Source organism: Arvicola amphibius, chromosome 14 (genome assembly GCF_903992535.2).
Source record: "Arvicola amphibius chromosome 14, mArvAmp1.2, whole genome shotgun sequence".
NCBI classification, from domain to species: Eukaryota; Metazoa; Chordata; class Mammalia; order Rodentia; family Cricetidae; genus Arvicola; species Arvicola amphibius.
Window position 1 is genome coordinate 28,499,820 of NC_052060.1, and position 15,842 is coordinate 28,515,661.

The 15,842-nt window shown below is 36.5% G+C and overlaps 1 protein-coding gene across 1 annotated transcript in view; it reads left to right on the forward strand.

Moving 5' to 3' along the window:
• Window positions 1-15,842, forward strand: part of Dpyd (dihydropyrimidine dehydrogenase) — a 780,348-nt gene that overhangs the window by 619,329 nt on the left and 145,177 nt on the right. Inside the window, exon 19 of the mRNA XM_038311847.2 lies at window positions 7,231-7,373. Coding sequence (XP_038167775.1) covers window positions 7,231-7,373 — 143 coding nt within the window. The remainder of the gene's footprint in view (window positions 1-7,230; window positions 7,374-15,842) is intronic.

Consider the following 15,842-nt stretch of genomic DNA (forward strand, 5'->3'; position numbering starts at 1 on the left):
GGAACCAAGTATGCTATTCTGAATACGCAGATAATAGACACATTGACCATCCCACATATCAAAATTTCCTAGCATGGATTTTAATAATATCTATTATTACATAGAAAACATGGACTTTATAAATATGGTCATTTTGTTTCTTGGCAGTAGTAGACTATAAATATCTCCTTATCCAAGAGATAGAATAATAAAGGTATCAGCAAAGACTGAAAAGTCCCTTTCAACCCCATCTATATTAAACTCACCTTATTTTATATGAAAACTGTTTCAGCAGTTTAAACCCAACATCCAACACACATGGAAGCGTCTTGTGCAGAAACTTAGGGTAATAATGGAGTATGAACTTGTTTTCCTTTCTGCTGCTAGTGCTTAGTTTACCATTGCATATTTCAGATTGTTGCATGTTACTGTTTGAAAGGTTTTTTAAACATGGGTAAGTATAATTTACTAAGTTGCACAATATCTCATAAGCATTTATGGGTCTTTACTGTTTTTTTCTAAAAACAAAAGTGAGACAAAGGATGGAAGGAAGAAAGGGGCATAAAAAGAAAGAAAGAAAAAAGGTTAAGGCAAGGCAAGGAGGAAAGGAAAGGAAAGGGAATTTACTCTTCTTGGCTTTCTTTTCCTTTTCCCCCTTTTTGTATCCCTTCCTTTCCTGTCCTTCTTCAATTTTTCTTTCTTTCCCTGCCCTCCCTTCTCCTTTCCCTTTTCCATTCCCTTCCTTCCCTTCCCTTCCCTTCCCCTTCCCTTTCCCCTTCCCTCCAACTTCCCCTTCCCGCTTCCCTTCCTTCCCCCCCTTCCCTTCCCTTCCCATTCCCTTCCCTCCCTGAAAGGGCTAAATAAAAAAACTTTTGGGGAACCATTTTTGCATATGTAACTATACAAAAACCTATATACTAATGTAACTTACTTCTTACAAAAAATGGAACAATGTGTGTGGAAAGACTAAGTGTGTGTGTATTTTTTGTATTACAAATTACTTTCAAATAGATAAATAAATATTTACACACAAAAATTTACATTTAAGTGGGGAGACTTTAAGATAAATATTCATATCTTGTGGTTACGAACTGGCATGGATTCATCAAGGGTTCCCAATCAACCCCATTAATATTGTCATTAATCCTTATATTTTCATAAACCTACCTCAGGACCCCAGCTTAATGTTTCTTTCTTTGGCATCAGCAATAAAATTTACTTCTAGAAACTAAATCAAGGCCACTCTGCTTTCCATAAAAGGTATCAAGTAAGGCCCATTCACTTGCTCTAATATTCTTGGTATCAGTGTCCTTGTTTCCAAACAGGGAAGACTATGTTTAAGGAGCTTGTTCAAAGTCATGATTCTATTAAAAATCAAGCTCAGGCTAATGATTTCTGGGTTTGAGATTAGCCCTGACCTCAGTAATTCCACCTCCTGTTTCCCTTATTCTTCAAGATGACATAAGATGCCATTCTTCATAGTCTCTGTACTCAATGCTCAGTCATCATGGGGGGCATGGTACATTCATATCAAAAAGATCTGCCTTTCAGTCCAAGTCCATCCCTTCTTAAACTGGATTCAGACGTGATATTCAGCATAAGCTTCCATTTTCATGACATAGTCATAAGGGTAAAGTTTACAGGATGCTGACCTGTGGAGTTTGCTAGAATGAATGAATGCTCCAGCCTCTTCCACTACAGGAAGCGGATATTCTCAGAAACGAAGGGGTCTGTTCTTTTCCTTGGTGAACATTTTTAATTTTCTTGCTTCAAATAAAACCCCTAGAATCTCTTAGGTAGAGTTGTTGAACATTAATTGACTATGGGCATGTTGAATATTCTTAAAATGCAGATAAACATAGCAACAAAGATATTAAAGCTTCAAAACTATATTTTAATAGCAACGAAATCAAACATTTTAATAAGAAAAACATTCGGCTTTGGGAAAAAAAACTAAAATAGCTTCAAATCAACAATTTTGTATGCTTTTAGATATTCTCCATTTCTCTCCTCCTTTGATTTCATATCTGCATATAACCCTTAATCCTTTTAGAGTGCAATCAGTTTCTGGTTGAATTATGTTCATTTTCTCAATCATGATCTAATCCATGTGTAAAGATGTATTTTTAAATAGTTGCACTGCACGTATTTATCAGTATATTAGCTTCATTAACATTTTAAGCTTGTTTTCATGAAGCATAAATTTGCTGCTTCTTGATTTAAAGTGTATTTTATAAAAATCAATCTCTCAACCCTTAAATCTTTGAAATTCCCAATTTGTTCATATTTTTTTTTCCTTCTGGGTGTTGTTATAACAATTGGATGGTCTAAATTCACTTTCAAATGAATTTGTTACCCATTTAATTCATTATATTTTAATTAATATAAGCAAATTAAAGCTGCATTTTTCTTTCATATATGCAGTGAGTACAAATGAGTGTTACAACCCGGCTTCTGTTTTATTGCCAGGTTGAGCTATTATCAGGGAGTTTATGTGGACTTAGTTCTATCAATTAATTGTGTAATCATAGCTATCCTAGGAGTCAAATGATGAGGGGAAAAACAAACAGAATTAAACTCAATTATTCAAAATTCCAGTTATCCAAAATTAGCATACATTCCACACTATCTTGCCCATTAAAAATCCCTTTTCCCCGTCAATGATTCAGTCATGCGAAGTAAATCTCTCCTCCCCTTTTCACCAGAAGACCCTTTACTTCTAACATCATTAAAAAATAATCCTTTTATATTGGGTTAGTGCCTGGGTCTTTTTTTTTTTTTTTTTTTTTTTTGGTTTTTTCGAGACGGTTTCTCTGTAGCTTTGGAGCCTGTCTGGAACTCTTAGCTCTGTAGAGTGTTCTTAGTGTACTGATGTTAGACTCTGAGGTTTATTACATTTAGAGGCAAAGTAATCTGATCAATGTTATGACACTGGTCAAAGACAGTTGTTAGAGAGAAGAAACGGTGAAGACACCATGGTCTGGGTCCTCTTGGGATATCAGAGAGTAGAAAGATCTATCCAGATAGGTGGTCACGCTTTTGTCTTTTATAAGAATCAGTTTCATTGCATCACAAAATGCAGGAGAGCAACCGTAGAAGACAACATGGAAGTGAACTAAGCAAATGCTCTCTCTGGACTCAGTGGTCCTTCAGAGACACACAGATCAAATTCTCAACCTCAGTGTTTAGGGTATGCCTTCAACTATACTAAATTCACCCACAGAAACATTCCATGACATTATTGCAATTTTCATTGTTTTGTTCTTGGGCAAAATTGAAGTTCAACATGATGAAGGAATCTTCACAACACCACACAGCTGTTAGTAGCATAGTTAGTGTTTAAACCTCAATAGTTGGCACCAATGCCTGACTGTTGTTGTTACAGATGGTAATTAATCCTCACTTTGATTTCTTCATAGAATTCATATTAATAAAATATATGGTATCAATAAATCAATGATTTTGTTTTCTGATGCCCAAAATGTCTGCTGAATCTTATGTACTCTGAAACAGTCCTAATAAGATAAAAATGGCTGCTACTTTGAGTATCATGAATACACAAATTGGATTTAAATTAGAAAAAAAAAAGACATACATGTTTGAAAATATTTTGGGGACAGGTCGATGAATGAAGAACATTAAGATAAAAGTCTAAGTCATAATGTGTTCTCACATGGATTCCACAGCATAGTAACCACAGCAAACAGTGTTATTCTATTTAAGATGGCATCTGAGGAAAACTGATATTCTTTTCAAAAGAAATCATTTTCATTAGAATAATTCAAAATCTTTCAGTAATAAAAATCTTTTTCCCAAGACATAGTCAATCTGGAAATGTTCTGTAATATTTATCAATGATCTGTAACTCCAACACATGAACTTGCATTTAATTTATGACTAAATGAAGGTTTTTGTATATTTATTAGCATATTTATTATATAGAAAGTTCAGTCTAGCCCATCAATAACTCCAGGAGGCCACTTTTGTGCAACGGAATTCTCGGTCAGATGTTGCAAAACAAAGCTCTGTTTCAGCCTTTCGTTTCTTTCTTCCTCCATCCCTCCATCTTCCCTTCCTCCTTCTCTCCTCCCATCCATCATCTGTCTTTGAGCCTTCAAGTTTGTTCCTAAGATGCAGAGACCTAGAATGACTTGACCTTTATTGATGAATTCCACACAATTAAAATAGAAATGGCTTGGTGTAAGTGGATTTTCCATCAGGTTCCTCTGGCCACCCTATGTAGATGCCAGCTTAATTTAAATTATGTTTTATCTATTAGTTGATTTAGGTAGATAGGAATTCAGTTTCTTGACTGAAACCTCGTCATGTTTCACAAGGATGGAACCTGTCTTCACAACTCTCAGGCTATCAAACTAACTTCGTCTTTCCTGCTTTTTGTTCTAAAAGCAATAACCATCATGATGCCAATATTTTAGAAGTCACTATCTCAGCAGTTGGGGTCCTGGAAGTTTCTGTCCATTTTAACTGACAAACGTGCAGTTCTATTTAATACAGATACAAGTACATTATTCACACTGAGTTTTAGTTTTGACTGAAATCTATCATCTCTTTACTTTTCCCATCTTCCAGTTTTTGTCTTCCAGTTTAGCATGATCACTTCCTATATATACCTCTATTGTTCTTTCTTATAATGTCGTAGTGGGTAAACTCTACTTTATAGAAATTATTTTCCATAAAAATACTGAGGGTAGGTAGATTATATGTCCTATTGAATCAGTTATTTTTTAGTCAAATGGACTTTATAATAATATAAATAAAACCTGACTTAATTCTTGCCCAACAACAGGAAGATCTGTATCTTCACCTTTGGTTCACATTTTCACAGAGAATATAATTCCTCTTAATTAAAAAGAAAAACAGGAAAAGATACCTTTATTAGTTCGAAAGGTTTCCATGGTCATTATGCACATTAGAAAAGTTTTAGAAATGGAAGAAAAACATGAAGTAGAAAATGTCGTATTGACCTAACTGAACGTCTTCAAATGCCAATGAGAATTTGCTGGCGTTTCTAACACCCATGTAATAATGTTGCCCTTTAAATGTAACTGGTTAAATTTTCAAAACTGTGTCCTGGGATTTTACCATTTGATGTCCATTAGTATCAATTGGAATATGCTGACAAACCCCTGTATACCACTTTGAAATTTTACCCCTTGGAGTTAATGATAATCTTCTAACCGTGAAGTGAGAAATAAATTATTTATCTGCTTAGTTCAAGTTTCCTATAGTCTCTTGGGTATACTAAATAAGGGAAGGAAGTATTTCTTTATTAATTCAAAGTAATATATATATATATACATATCAAGAACCTATTGACTCAGTATTATTGAACAGTCTGTTATGCAGTTAGCTCTGTCTATCTGAATATTTATATTACAGATTTTCTTTTAACTATATGCATCGTTAGATTTCTTTTTATTATACCTACAGCATATAGTACTGAATACAATAGTTTACCTGTTATATTGTCCTATTTTGGTTAAAATATTAAGACAAAAAGGAATCATTGTCATAGAAGTAAAACCTGATGTCTAGTTTCTCTTTTGTTTAACATAATACACTGTGTTCTAAAAACCTGTTGTAGAATTCTGAAGTGTCAGGTTTGAACAATCTCTAGGAAGCTTTTAGCTAACAGAGACACAAGTAGGAATTTCCATACATGTCTTAATGATAACAAGGAAGCATCCCTTATACATAAATTTAGTTTAATATGAAATTGGTATGAACACCCTAAGCAGAAAACCACTTCTTCGTAAAAGAATGTATCTGAAAGACAAGTTTTCAGTTCACAAGAAAATTGAAAGAAAGGTATAAAGAGTCCTCATGTCCCAGCACCCCCACATGTGTCCTCAGGACCCTTCCTCTGAGTGATATAACTCCTGAAATTGGGAATCTTACACCAGGGTGGCATTATTGCTCAGGGCCCACAGTTTATACTAGACAATACCCTCATGGCTTTATGGTCTATGGATTTGGATTAATATGCAACAACATGCACCTGCTATTAAAGTATCTGTCATGAGTTTCACTCTCCTAAGATTCTTCTAGTTCTGCCTTCCCCTCCTTACTTCCCTGACCCCCCTTTCTCTAAATGCCGACCTTTTCACTGTCTGCATGGATTTTCCTTTCCTACCTACTGCTGCCATCACCATATAGGGTGTTCAGACCAAAAGTCACCTGTTACAAGGAACATTCTATGAACTTCCTGGAAGTAATAGCCGCCCCCACCCCCAGAAGTTCATATTGCCCAGATTGATGGCTTGGCTTGAGTTGGTAGATACAATAATAGGACCCCGATCCAGGTGCATGTTTCTCTTGTTTAGTGGACGCTGGTTTCAGACAAGTCCAGTCATTTCATAATTAGAATTACCTTTAATTCAGAAAATGCTTTGAATGCATCATTAACTTGAGAGATCACTGAGACTATCAGATTATATTCCTCAATTACAAAAATACAAATGATGAGACTCCAAAGTAGCTTTAGTACAATACATTCATGTTTAAAATCATCACAGCATGTTCTGTCTGTTTACACAGTTTTTAGATCTGTTAGGGCAGTGACTAATATACTGGCAATGCTTGATTAATCAGGATATGTATATATGTGTATACATATATCCATATATGTGGATATATGGGTATGAAGACATGTGTATTCTAATTATAGGTGTCAAGTTAATTCTCTTTACCTTAATTTGATTTTTCTAGCAAGGAAAATTATAGCAGGCTTACGGAGAACCTTCAAACTGTGCAAAATATATATACAAAGCTATATAGAATCTGCATGTTCTTCAGAGCTTTGGTTTTATAGCCTCTACATTCATAACAGCTTCCTTGCACTTGCCAAAAAGTAGCAGAGTTATATGTCCATTCATATAGTTGTATGTGATTGTTCTCTTTTTCAAAGCTTTCTGTTCCCTGACTTTTATTAAACAGATGTTTGACTACCCCAAGTAATCTTACTTACACATTACTGTGTACCAAGCCATAATTTGTATATATTTTATATAAGAGTTCTAGGCTTGTCATATCTACCTTGTAATTTGTCTAGATTTGATAATAGCATCAACATCCTGAAATCCACATTCACTGAAAAGTTAAAACACTTTGAAACAGATAAAGAAATAAGAAAATTGTCTAGTAAAATGCTGACTTTGCTTAGCAGTAAACAGATGGCAATGTGTACCCATGTCAGAAAGTCTGACCACCAAGCATCCTTGTCTTCTGCAGGAACCGCCATCAGACCTATTGCTTTGAGAGCTGTGACTGCCATTGCCCGTGCTTTGCCTGGGTTTCCTATTTTGGCCACAGGTGGAATTGACTCAGCAGAAAGTGGACTTCAGTTTCTTCATAGTGGTGCTTCAGTTCTCCAGGTAGGGTTTATGTTTTTCTTTTTCAGTTCCCAATAAAAGCATATAATATGACAGATATGTATGCTTTGGAAACCTCCAAAGAAAGAGGTAGCAAATGAACAAAATAGTGACATCCATTTTTTTATTTGTTTTTTTGTTCCTTTCTTTATTCCTTCCTTCCATTCTTTCTTCCTTTCTTTATTTGAGAGTCTCCAAAAAATGTACTTTATTTCCTGTCCTACTAAATCAGGGAATACTTTTTCTAGTATATTAGTCCACCTCTCTGTCCTAAAATAAATGAGACCAAGTACCAGGTGCATATTATATGCTATCAGATGAGAAATAATTGCAATGTAAAAATCTACATAAAGTGAGATATCTATGGAGAAATGAATGAAACAGAAAATGCAGCCAATCCAGTCTGATGAGAGTGCCTGGAGGGATTACTGCATTCATCTCCTAACTTCTTGATACACAGACAATTCTCTGAATTTATAACTTTCATGCTACAAAATACAAATCTGAGGAAATGGCTTCCAGTTCCTTTGCAAAGGGATTCCTAACAGCACCCACATAGATAATACAAAATTTGTATTATCATTTTAACTTAGATTTTATTCTTTTCTGAGACTGGCCTTGAACTCACAATCCTCATGACATTTACTTTTAAAGTTAGGACATTGTGATTACCCCCATCCCAACCATGGGACCTTGCAAGCTACAAATCCCACCCTGCCCCCAAACTTGCCTATGTACCCCCTCCCCCTGCCCCCTTGCAAACTCAGTAGAACTATGAAGCACAGCCTGCTGCCACACAGAGAGGACTAAGTGGTGAGTGACCAGCTGCTCAGCAGGACACCTCATTCTCTATGCCCTTTATACTGTGGCAAAACATGGGGCCCCTCCCCCACCTGCCTCAACATCTATAGATAGCCAACAGGTGAGTTTCTTGCAGGTAGGCTGCTCTAAAAGCCCTGAGACACAGATAGTGCCAGCACAGATCAGACAAAGAACAGATCCCAAGATACAGACAGCCACTGCAAGGATTGGACCAAGAGGCAAAGACACTGCTGGCATTAATTGAAGGAAGAGATGGGTAGGCACCAATGCAAGAATTCATCCAACAACCTAAAAAGCAACATAGTAACACTAGAACCCATTGGTCATACAATAGGAAGACAAGAAGAAGAAGAAGAAAGAAGAAGAAGAAGAAGAAGAGAAGAGGAAGAGGAAAAAGAAAGAATAAAAGAAAGAAAAGAAGAAGAAGAAGAAGAAGAAAAGAAGAAGAAGAAGAAGAAGAAGAAAACAATTTAAATGTAACTATATAAAGATGATGGAGACATTTAAAGAGGAAATGAAAAACTCACTTAAAGAAATGCAGGAAAAGATAAACAAAAAATTAGAAGAAATTAATAAATCTTTCAAAGAAACCCAAGAAAACCAAGAAAAAACAATCAACAGGGTGATGCAGAACAGTTCAAGACTTCAAGTCTGAAATAGAGGCAATAAAGAAATACAAATTCTGGATATAGAAATCCAGGGAATTCTGGATATGGAAAATCTGGGTAAATGAATGGTAACTACAGAGGCAATCATAACCAACAGAATGCAAGAGATGGAAGAGAGAAGTCTCAGGGGTTGAAGATACTATAGAGGAAATTGGGTTCATTTGGTCAAAGGAAACATTAAATCCAAGATATTCTTAACACAAAACATCTGGAAATCTGGGACACTAAACCTAAGAATATAGGAGTAGAAGAAGGAGAACTCAGCTCAAAAGCACAGAAAATATATTCAGCAAAAACACAGAATAATTTTTTTCCAACCTAAAAAAAAAAGATATTCTAATGAAGGTACAAGAAGCTTACAGAAACCAAATAGACTTGATTTTAAAAATCCCTCACCATATAATAATCAAAACATAAAACATACAGAATAAAGAAAGAATATTAAGAGCTGCAGAGCAAAAAAGTTCAAGTAACACATAAAGGTAAATCTGCCAGAACTATACCCAACTTCTCAATGGAAACCATCAAAGCCAGAAGGTTCTGGCAGATGTGCTGCAGACACTAAAAGACCACAGATGCAAGCTGAGACTACTATAGCCAGCAAAGCTTTCAATCACTATCAATGGAGAAAACAAGATATTCCCTTACAAAACCAGATTTAAATGACACCTATTCACAAATCCAGTCCTACAGAAAGTACTGGAAGGAAAACCCCAACCCAAGGATGCTAACTGTACCCACAAAAACATAGGCAACAGATAACCTCACATTAATAAAACCCAAAGAAGGGAAACACACACACTACCACTGAAAAATAATAGGAATTAACAATCACTGGTCATTAATATCTCTTAGTATTAATGGAATCAATTCACCTATAAAAAGACACAGGCTAAGAAAATGGATACAAATACAGGATCCAGCTTTCTGTTGTATACAAGAAACACACCTCAACCTCAAAGACAGACATTACCTCAGAATAAAGTGTTAGGAAAAGATTTTCCAATCAAATGGACCTAAGAAACAAGCTATCCTAATATCAAACACAATATACTTCAAACTAAAACCTATCAAAAGAGATAGAAAAGGACACCTTATATTCATAACAGAAACAATCCATCAAGATGAAGTCTCAATCCTGAACATCTATGCCCCGAATACATATGTAAAAGAAACATTACTAAGGCCCATCAAACTCCAAACACTAATAGTAGGAGACTTCAATACCCCACTCTCCCCAATGGAGGGGTCAACCAGACAGAAACCTAACAGAGAAATAAGAAAACTAACAGATATCATGGCTCAAATGGAATTAACATACATCTATGGAACATTCCACCTAAACACACAAAAAAATATACATTCTTCTCAGCACCTCATGAAATCTTCTTTAAAATTGACCACCATACTTGGTAACAAAGCAAACCTCAACAGATACAAAAAAAAATTGAAACAACCCTCTGTATCTTATCAGATCACCATAGTTTAAAATTAGATTTCAACAACAATATTCATTTTAGAAAGCCCACAAACACATGGAAATTAAACAGTGCTCTGTTAAACTACCCCTTGATCAAGGAAGAAATAAAGAAAGAAGTTAAAGACTTCCTAGAATTCAATGAAAATGAAGGCACTACATACCCAAACCTATGGGACACTATGAAAGCAGTACTAAGAAGAAAGTTCATAGCAATAAGTGCTTACATAAAGAAAGTGGGGAAACCTCACACTAGTGACTTAAGAGCACACCAGAAAGTTCTAGAACAAAAAGAAGCAGACTCACCCAGGATGAGTAGAAGACAGGAAATAATCAAATTAAGGGCTGAAATCAATAAAATAGAAACAAAGAAAACAATATAAAGAATCAATGAAACAAAGAGCTGGATCTTTGAGAAAATCAAAAAGACTGACAAACCTTTAATCATACTAATAAAAAGGCAGAGAGAAAAAATTTAAATTAACGAAGTCAGAAATAAAAGGGGGTTACAACAGCAGACACCAAGAAAATCCAGAGAATCATTAGGTCATACTACAAAAACCTGTACTCCAAAAATTGGAAAATATAAAAAAAAGTGGACAATTTTCTGCATAGGTGCCACATACCAAAATTATATCAAGACCAGGTGTACAATTTAAATAGACCTATAACCTGCAAGAAAATAGAAGCTGTCATCAAAAGCCTCCAAAAAAAAAGCCCAAAGATGGATGGTTTCAGTGCAGAATTCTGCTAGAACTTTAAAGAAGAGAGAATACTTATACTCCTCAAAGTGTTCCACATAATAGAAATAGAAGGAATATCGACAAACTCTTTTTATGAGGCAACAATAAATAAATGGGACCTCCTAAAACTGAGAAGCTTCTGTAAAGCAAAGGACACAGTCAGTAAGACAAAAAGGCAGCCTACTGAATGGGAAAATGTCTTCACCAACTCCACATCAGACTGAGGACTGATCTCCAAAATATATAAAGAACACAAGAAATTTAGACATCAAAATTCAAAATAACCTAATTTAAAAATGGGGTACAGAACTAAATAGAAAAATTTCAGCAGAAGAATCTCAAATAGCCAAAGACATGGAAATGTTAAACATCCTTAACCATCGTGGGAAATGCAAATGAAAACAACTCTGAGATACCATCTTACATCAGTCAGAATGGCTAAGATCAAAAACATTAATGATAGCTTATGCTGGAGAAGTTGTGAAGAAAGGGGAATCATTGTCTTCTCTATTCTGTAGTTAAAAAACCTTTCTTCTCTCTGGGGCATCAGCAAAGCCAAAGTTTACAAGAAAATGCTCCTACATTTTCTATCTGACTGACCTAACTGCCAGTAGACTTATAATTGGAGCCAAAATCTCCATCTTCCCCTAGTCATAACAAGGAGCTATGTCACATGAGTATCTGTGAATGTCTAGGGTAAAGCCTGGGTCTCTATCTGACAGTACAATGGCAGCATCTCTTCTTTCCCTTGCCAGAGTGGTGCCAAAGGCAACCGAGTAAAATGAAAGTGTAAAGATAAGTTGTGTCTCGTTATATTGGACAGGGATGTAACTCAGTGGTCAAGTGCTTGCCTGGCATGTCTAAAACCTTCAGACATCATGTCCAAGATCATGTGCCTGCCCACAGCAAATTTTGCTTAGCTTTGTAGCTCGCCTGTAATCATAGCACTGAGTAAGGCCAAGGAAGAAAGACCCAGTTAGAAGCCAACCAGTTACATTCTGAAACCTTATCTCAAAAGAAATTACACGGCACCAAAATGAGGAGAAAATATGTTTAATGGAAATACTCCAAATGTTAAGATACTTAGAAGAGAGAAGGTTGGGGGATAAAATACAACTGAAAAACATTAATGCCAAGGTGACAGGTTTTGTAATTATCTAAACATAACTTCAGAATAGCAAAGATAAAATTGCATTAGCAGCACTTAGAAACATTCTTGGGAAATAGTTGGCTAATACAAAATATACTCTATGATTTTTGTGTGTTTTTTCCATTGGTTTCGCTTGTCATTTTTTTCTTAGTTAGAATTTGTGTGTTTTGATTTTTAGAGGGTTTTTTTCTGAAAGGACATGAAATTGAGTGGATGAGGAGGTGGGGAAGATCTGGAAAGATTTGGGGGAGGGGAAAGAATACGATCAAATGTTATATGAAAAAAGGGTTTTAGTAATTCATAAAATTAAAGCAATGAGAAAAAAATGAAACCTTTTGGGCTTAAAGCAACCATGTTCAATAGTTTCAGAACAGAACCTAACTGATGTGCTCAGTAGCACAATAGAGAGGGAAAGAAAAAATTAGCAGTGATTGAGAAAATATCAAAAATCTGAAAAAAAGGAACAGAGTCCTAGAATTCAGAGATATCATAAGAGCGAATGCAACACTGAATCACAGAGAAGGTGTCATAGAAAGTCAAGATGAAGGATATTTAGCAAAAGTTATAAGCCTACAGATTCCAGAATTCAAGGGAACCCTGAATAAAATATATAAAAAGAAATCTATCAGCAATTCTGTTGTATTACAACTTCAGAAAACTCTATAAACAAAGAATGTTCAAAGAAGCAGGAGGCAAATGACATGAAATGTCTTAAAAAGTTACTGTGAGGACAACTGGTTTCTCATAGGAAATCAGGCAGCCTAGAGGAAAGTTCCAGACTTTTTTTTTAAAGCTGAAAGGGAAAGAATTGTCCACTCAGATCCTATTTCTTCAGGTTTGAAGTGGAAATGAAACTCTCTCAGTTGAAGGAAGATTAAGCAGATTAATGACGAGCAGACCTTAACTACAGTGACTGATTAAAAAAAATGTAAGATGAAAATAGTTATGAAACAGAGCAGTGATGGCAAGATGGCTCATTATGGTAGAGGCTCGGTGCCAAGCTTGGCAAGATGGCTCATTATGGTAGAGGCTTGGCGTCAAGCTTCAGAACTTGAGTTCAATCCCTGGGTACCAAATGGTGGAAGGAAGAACCAACCTCAAAAATTGTCCTCTGAGGTTCTCACATATTGTGGCAAATACGTACATGCACACATAAATACACATTCAGTGTAATTAAATGTTTTAAGAATGTTGGAGCCGGGCGGTGGTGGCGCACGCCTTTAATCCTAGCACTCGGGAGGCAGAGGCAGGCGGATCTCTGTGAGTTCGAGACCAGCCTGGTCTACAAGAGCTAGTTCCAGGACAGGCTCCAAAACCACAGAGAAACCCTGTCTCGAAAAAAAAAAAAAAAAAAAAAAAAAAAAAAAAAAAAAAAAAAAAGGAATGTTGGAGCTAGAGAGAAAAAAGGACATGAAAGAGGCGTCAAAAACAAGCAGAAGAAATCACGGAGGGGGGGGGGCGGGGGCGGGGGGGGGGGGGCAGGGGGGGGGAGGGGGGGGAGAGGAAAAAGGGCCAGCGCCCCCCCTCCCCCCTCCCTCCCCTCCTTCTCCCCTTTCTCTCCCCTCCTTCTCCCCCTCCCCTCCCCTCCCCTCCACCCATACCTCCCCTCCCTCCCTCTCAAGGCCAAGGAGCCATCAGGGTTCCCCACTCTATGCTAAGACCAAGGTCCTCCCAACTCCCCCCAGGTCCAGGAAGGTGATCGACCAAGCTGAGAAGGCTCCCACAGAGCCCGTCCATGAAGAAGAATCAGAGCCCAGAGCCATTGTCCTTTGCTTCTCAGTCAGCCCCCGCTGTTGGCCACACTCAGAGAGACGGGTTTGGTCGCATGATCCATCAGTCCCATTCCAACTGGAGTTGGTGTATTTTAAACATGTCTGGAATTTTGGCTTCAAAATGTAAATTTTTAGCCACTCTTTTTTTTTGCCTGTATCTTGCTCCTTATTTTTTCTTCCTGTAAATTTTTTATCCTCACAAGGCTGCCATGTCCTCTGGTCTACACAACAAAATGCCTTTTCAGCTCCTTCCTACAGAGTATGACTCACAAATTCAGGCCCCATTGGCTTAGTTTTCCTGAAGAGGAACACTGTTGGGCTCACTGTGCCTCTTCACACCAGGTCATGGTCCAGTTATTGGTCGCCCACGTGTGTATTGCCGATGTGATGTAGACCCGAAGTATTTTGTATTAACTGTGCTTGAGTGCTTGAATTATTTTCTGTCTTTAGAAAAACTCTTATCATAAGTACAGTGACTCACAGAATAAAAAAAACAAAAGGAAAAATTTTTACCCTTCAACTCTGGCAGGGAACGGCCTAAACTAGGTTCACAAAGCTCTCTAGAACTTTGACTTCCAATAATTTTGTTAAAAATTGTGAAGTTCTACATATAGTGATTTACTGGAAGAAAATTATAGATTTATGTACCAATCTTAACCATTAGCTGAATTAAGACTTCCATTCAGGCAGAAAATATGTTTTTAAAAGTTTAGCTAAAATTTGAAGAAAAAGATCAGTATTTAAATATTCTTTAGAGGGTCATAAAATGGACAAACTTGAATTTGAAATTGGGCAGGGTTTGGTTGGGTGAGAGTTGTTCTGCCTTTCTTCCATTGTAACTGAATTCTACTCCACTCCACTCCCTACTCCTGGGTTAATGTAACCTTTCATTTTCTGTATTTCTGAACTGCTGAATATTACTAGAGAAATTCTAGCAACTCTGCCAATTGGATTTAGTCCAAGTTCACAGTGTTTAATGTCAGCTTGGCCTTCAGCGCTAGTCAGAATCTGATTTTAGTTATCTTTTTCCTTTTTTTTAATTCTCCATAAGATTGTCTTTAGCAGGTCGCTTCAATCTTTTTGATACCTTCCCCTTCTCCTTTATTGCACTCCCATTTCTTTGATCATCTTGGCTTATTCACTCCTACTCCCCAACTCAGTCCCCTTCTCTGAATCTATAGATATTGAATCCCCCTTTCTAATTATTTCTCCTCAAAAGTGAAGTATAGATTGACAGGAAAGACACATATTCAAGCAGTAATTTCAAATTCTATTTATGCATTTGAAAATTAAGACACATAATTTTGGAAAAGTGTTTCCGTTTCAAAATTGAAAAGCCAAATTTCTTTCTGCTGCTGGGTAAATGTGACAGAATATTCTGTCCTTCTTAACCAATATGTGTCACATAGGATTGTTCATCCAGTCACATGCTCAATGTACCATACACACAAAAACAAATTCAATGTATATTCAAGAAATGTAAGGTTTGATACTGTAAAAATCCCTAGACAGAAACAGGGGGAATCTCCTGGAACAATATGGGCTGTGACTAGTCTTATAACAGTGCAGGGAAAACACATCAAAACCAAAAATAAACAAATGAAAGTGAGTCAGAACACTGTTCTTCTCCATATCAAAAGAAGCACACAATATATGAAAATGTTGCCCGTGAGTCATGAGATATCTGGCTCAGTGGATAAAATGCTTGCAGCACAAACCTGAGGACCTTAGTTTGGGCCCCTAACACCAAATTTACTACCCAAAACTTGGTGATCAATAAGCCTAGCTGAATCTGTAAGCTCCAAGTTTACTGAGTGATGTTTTCTTAAAAAAATTAGGT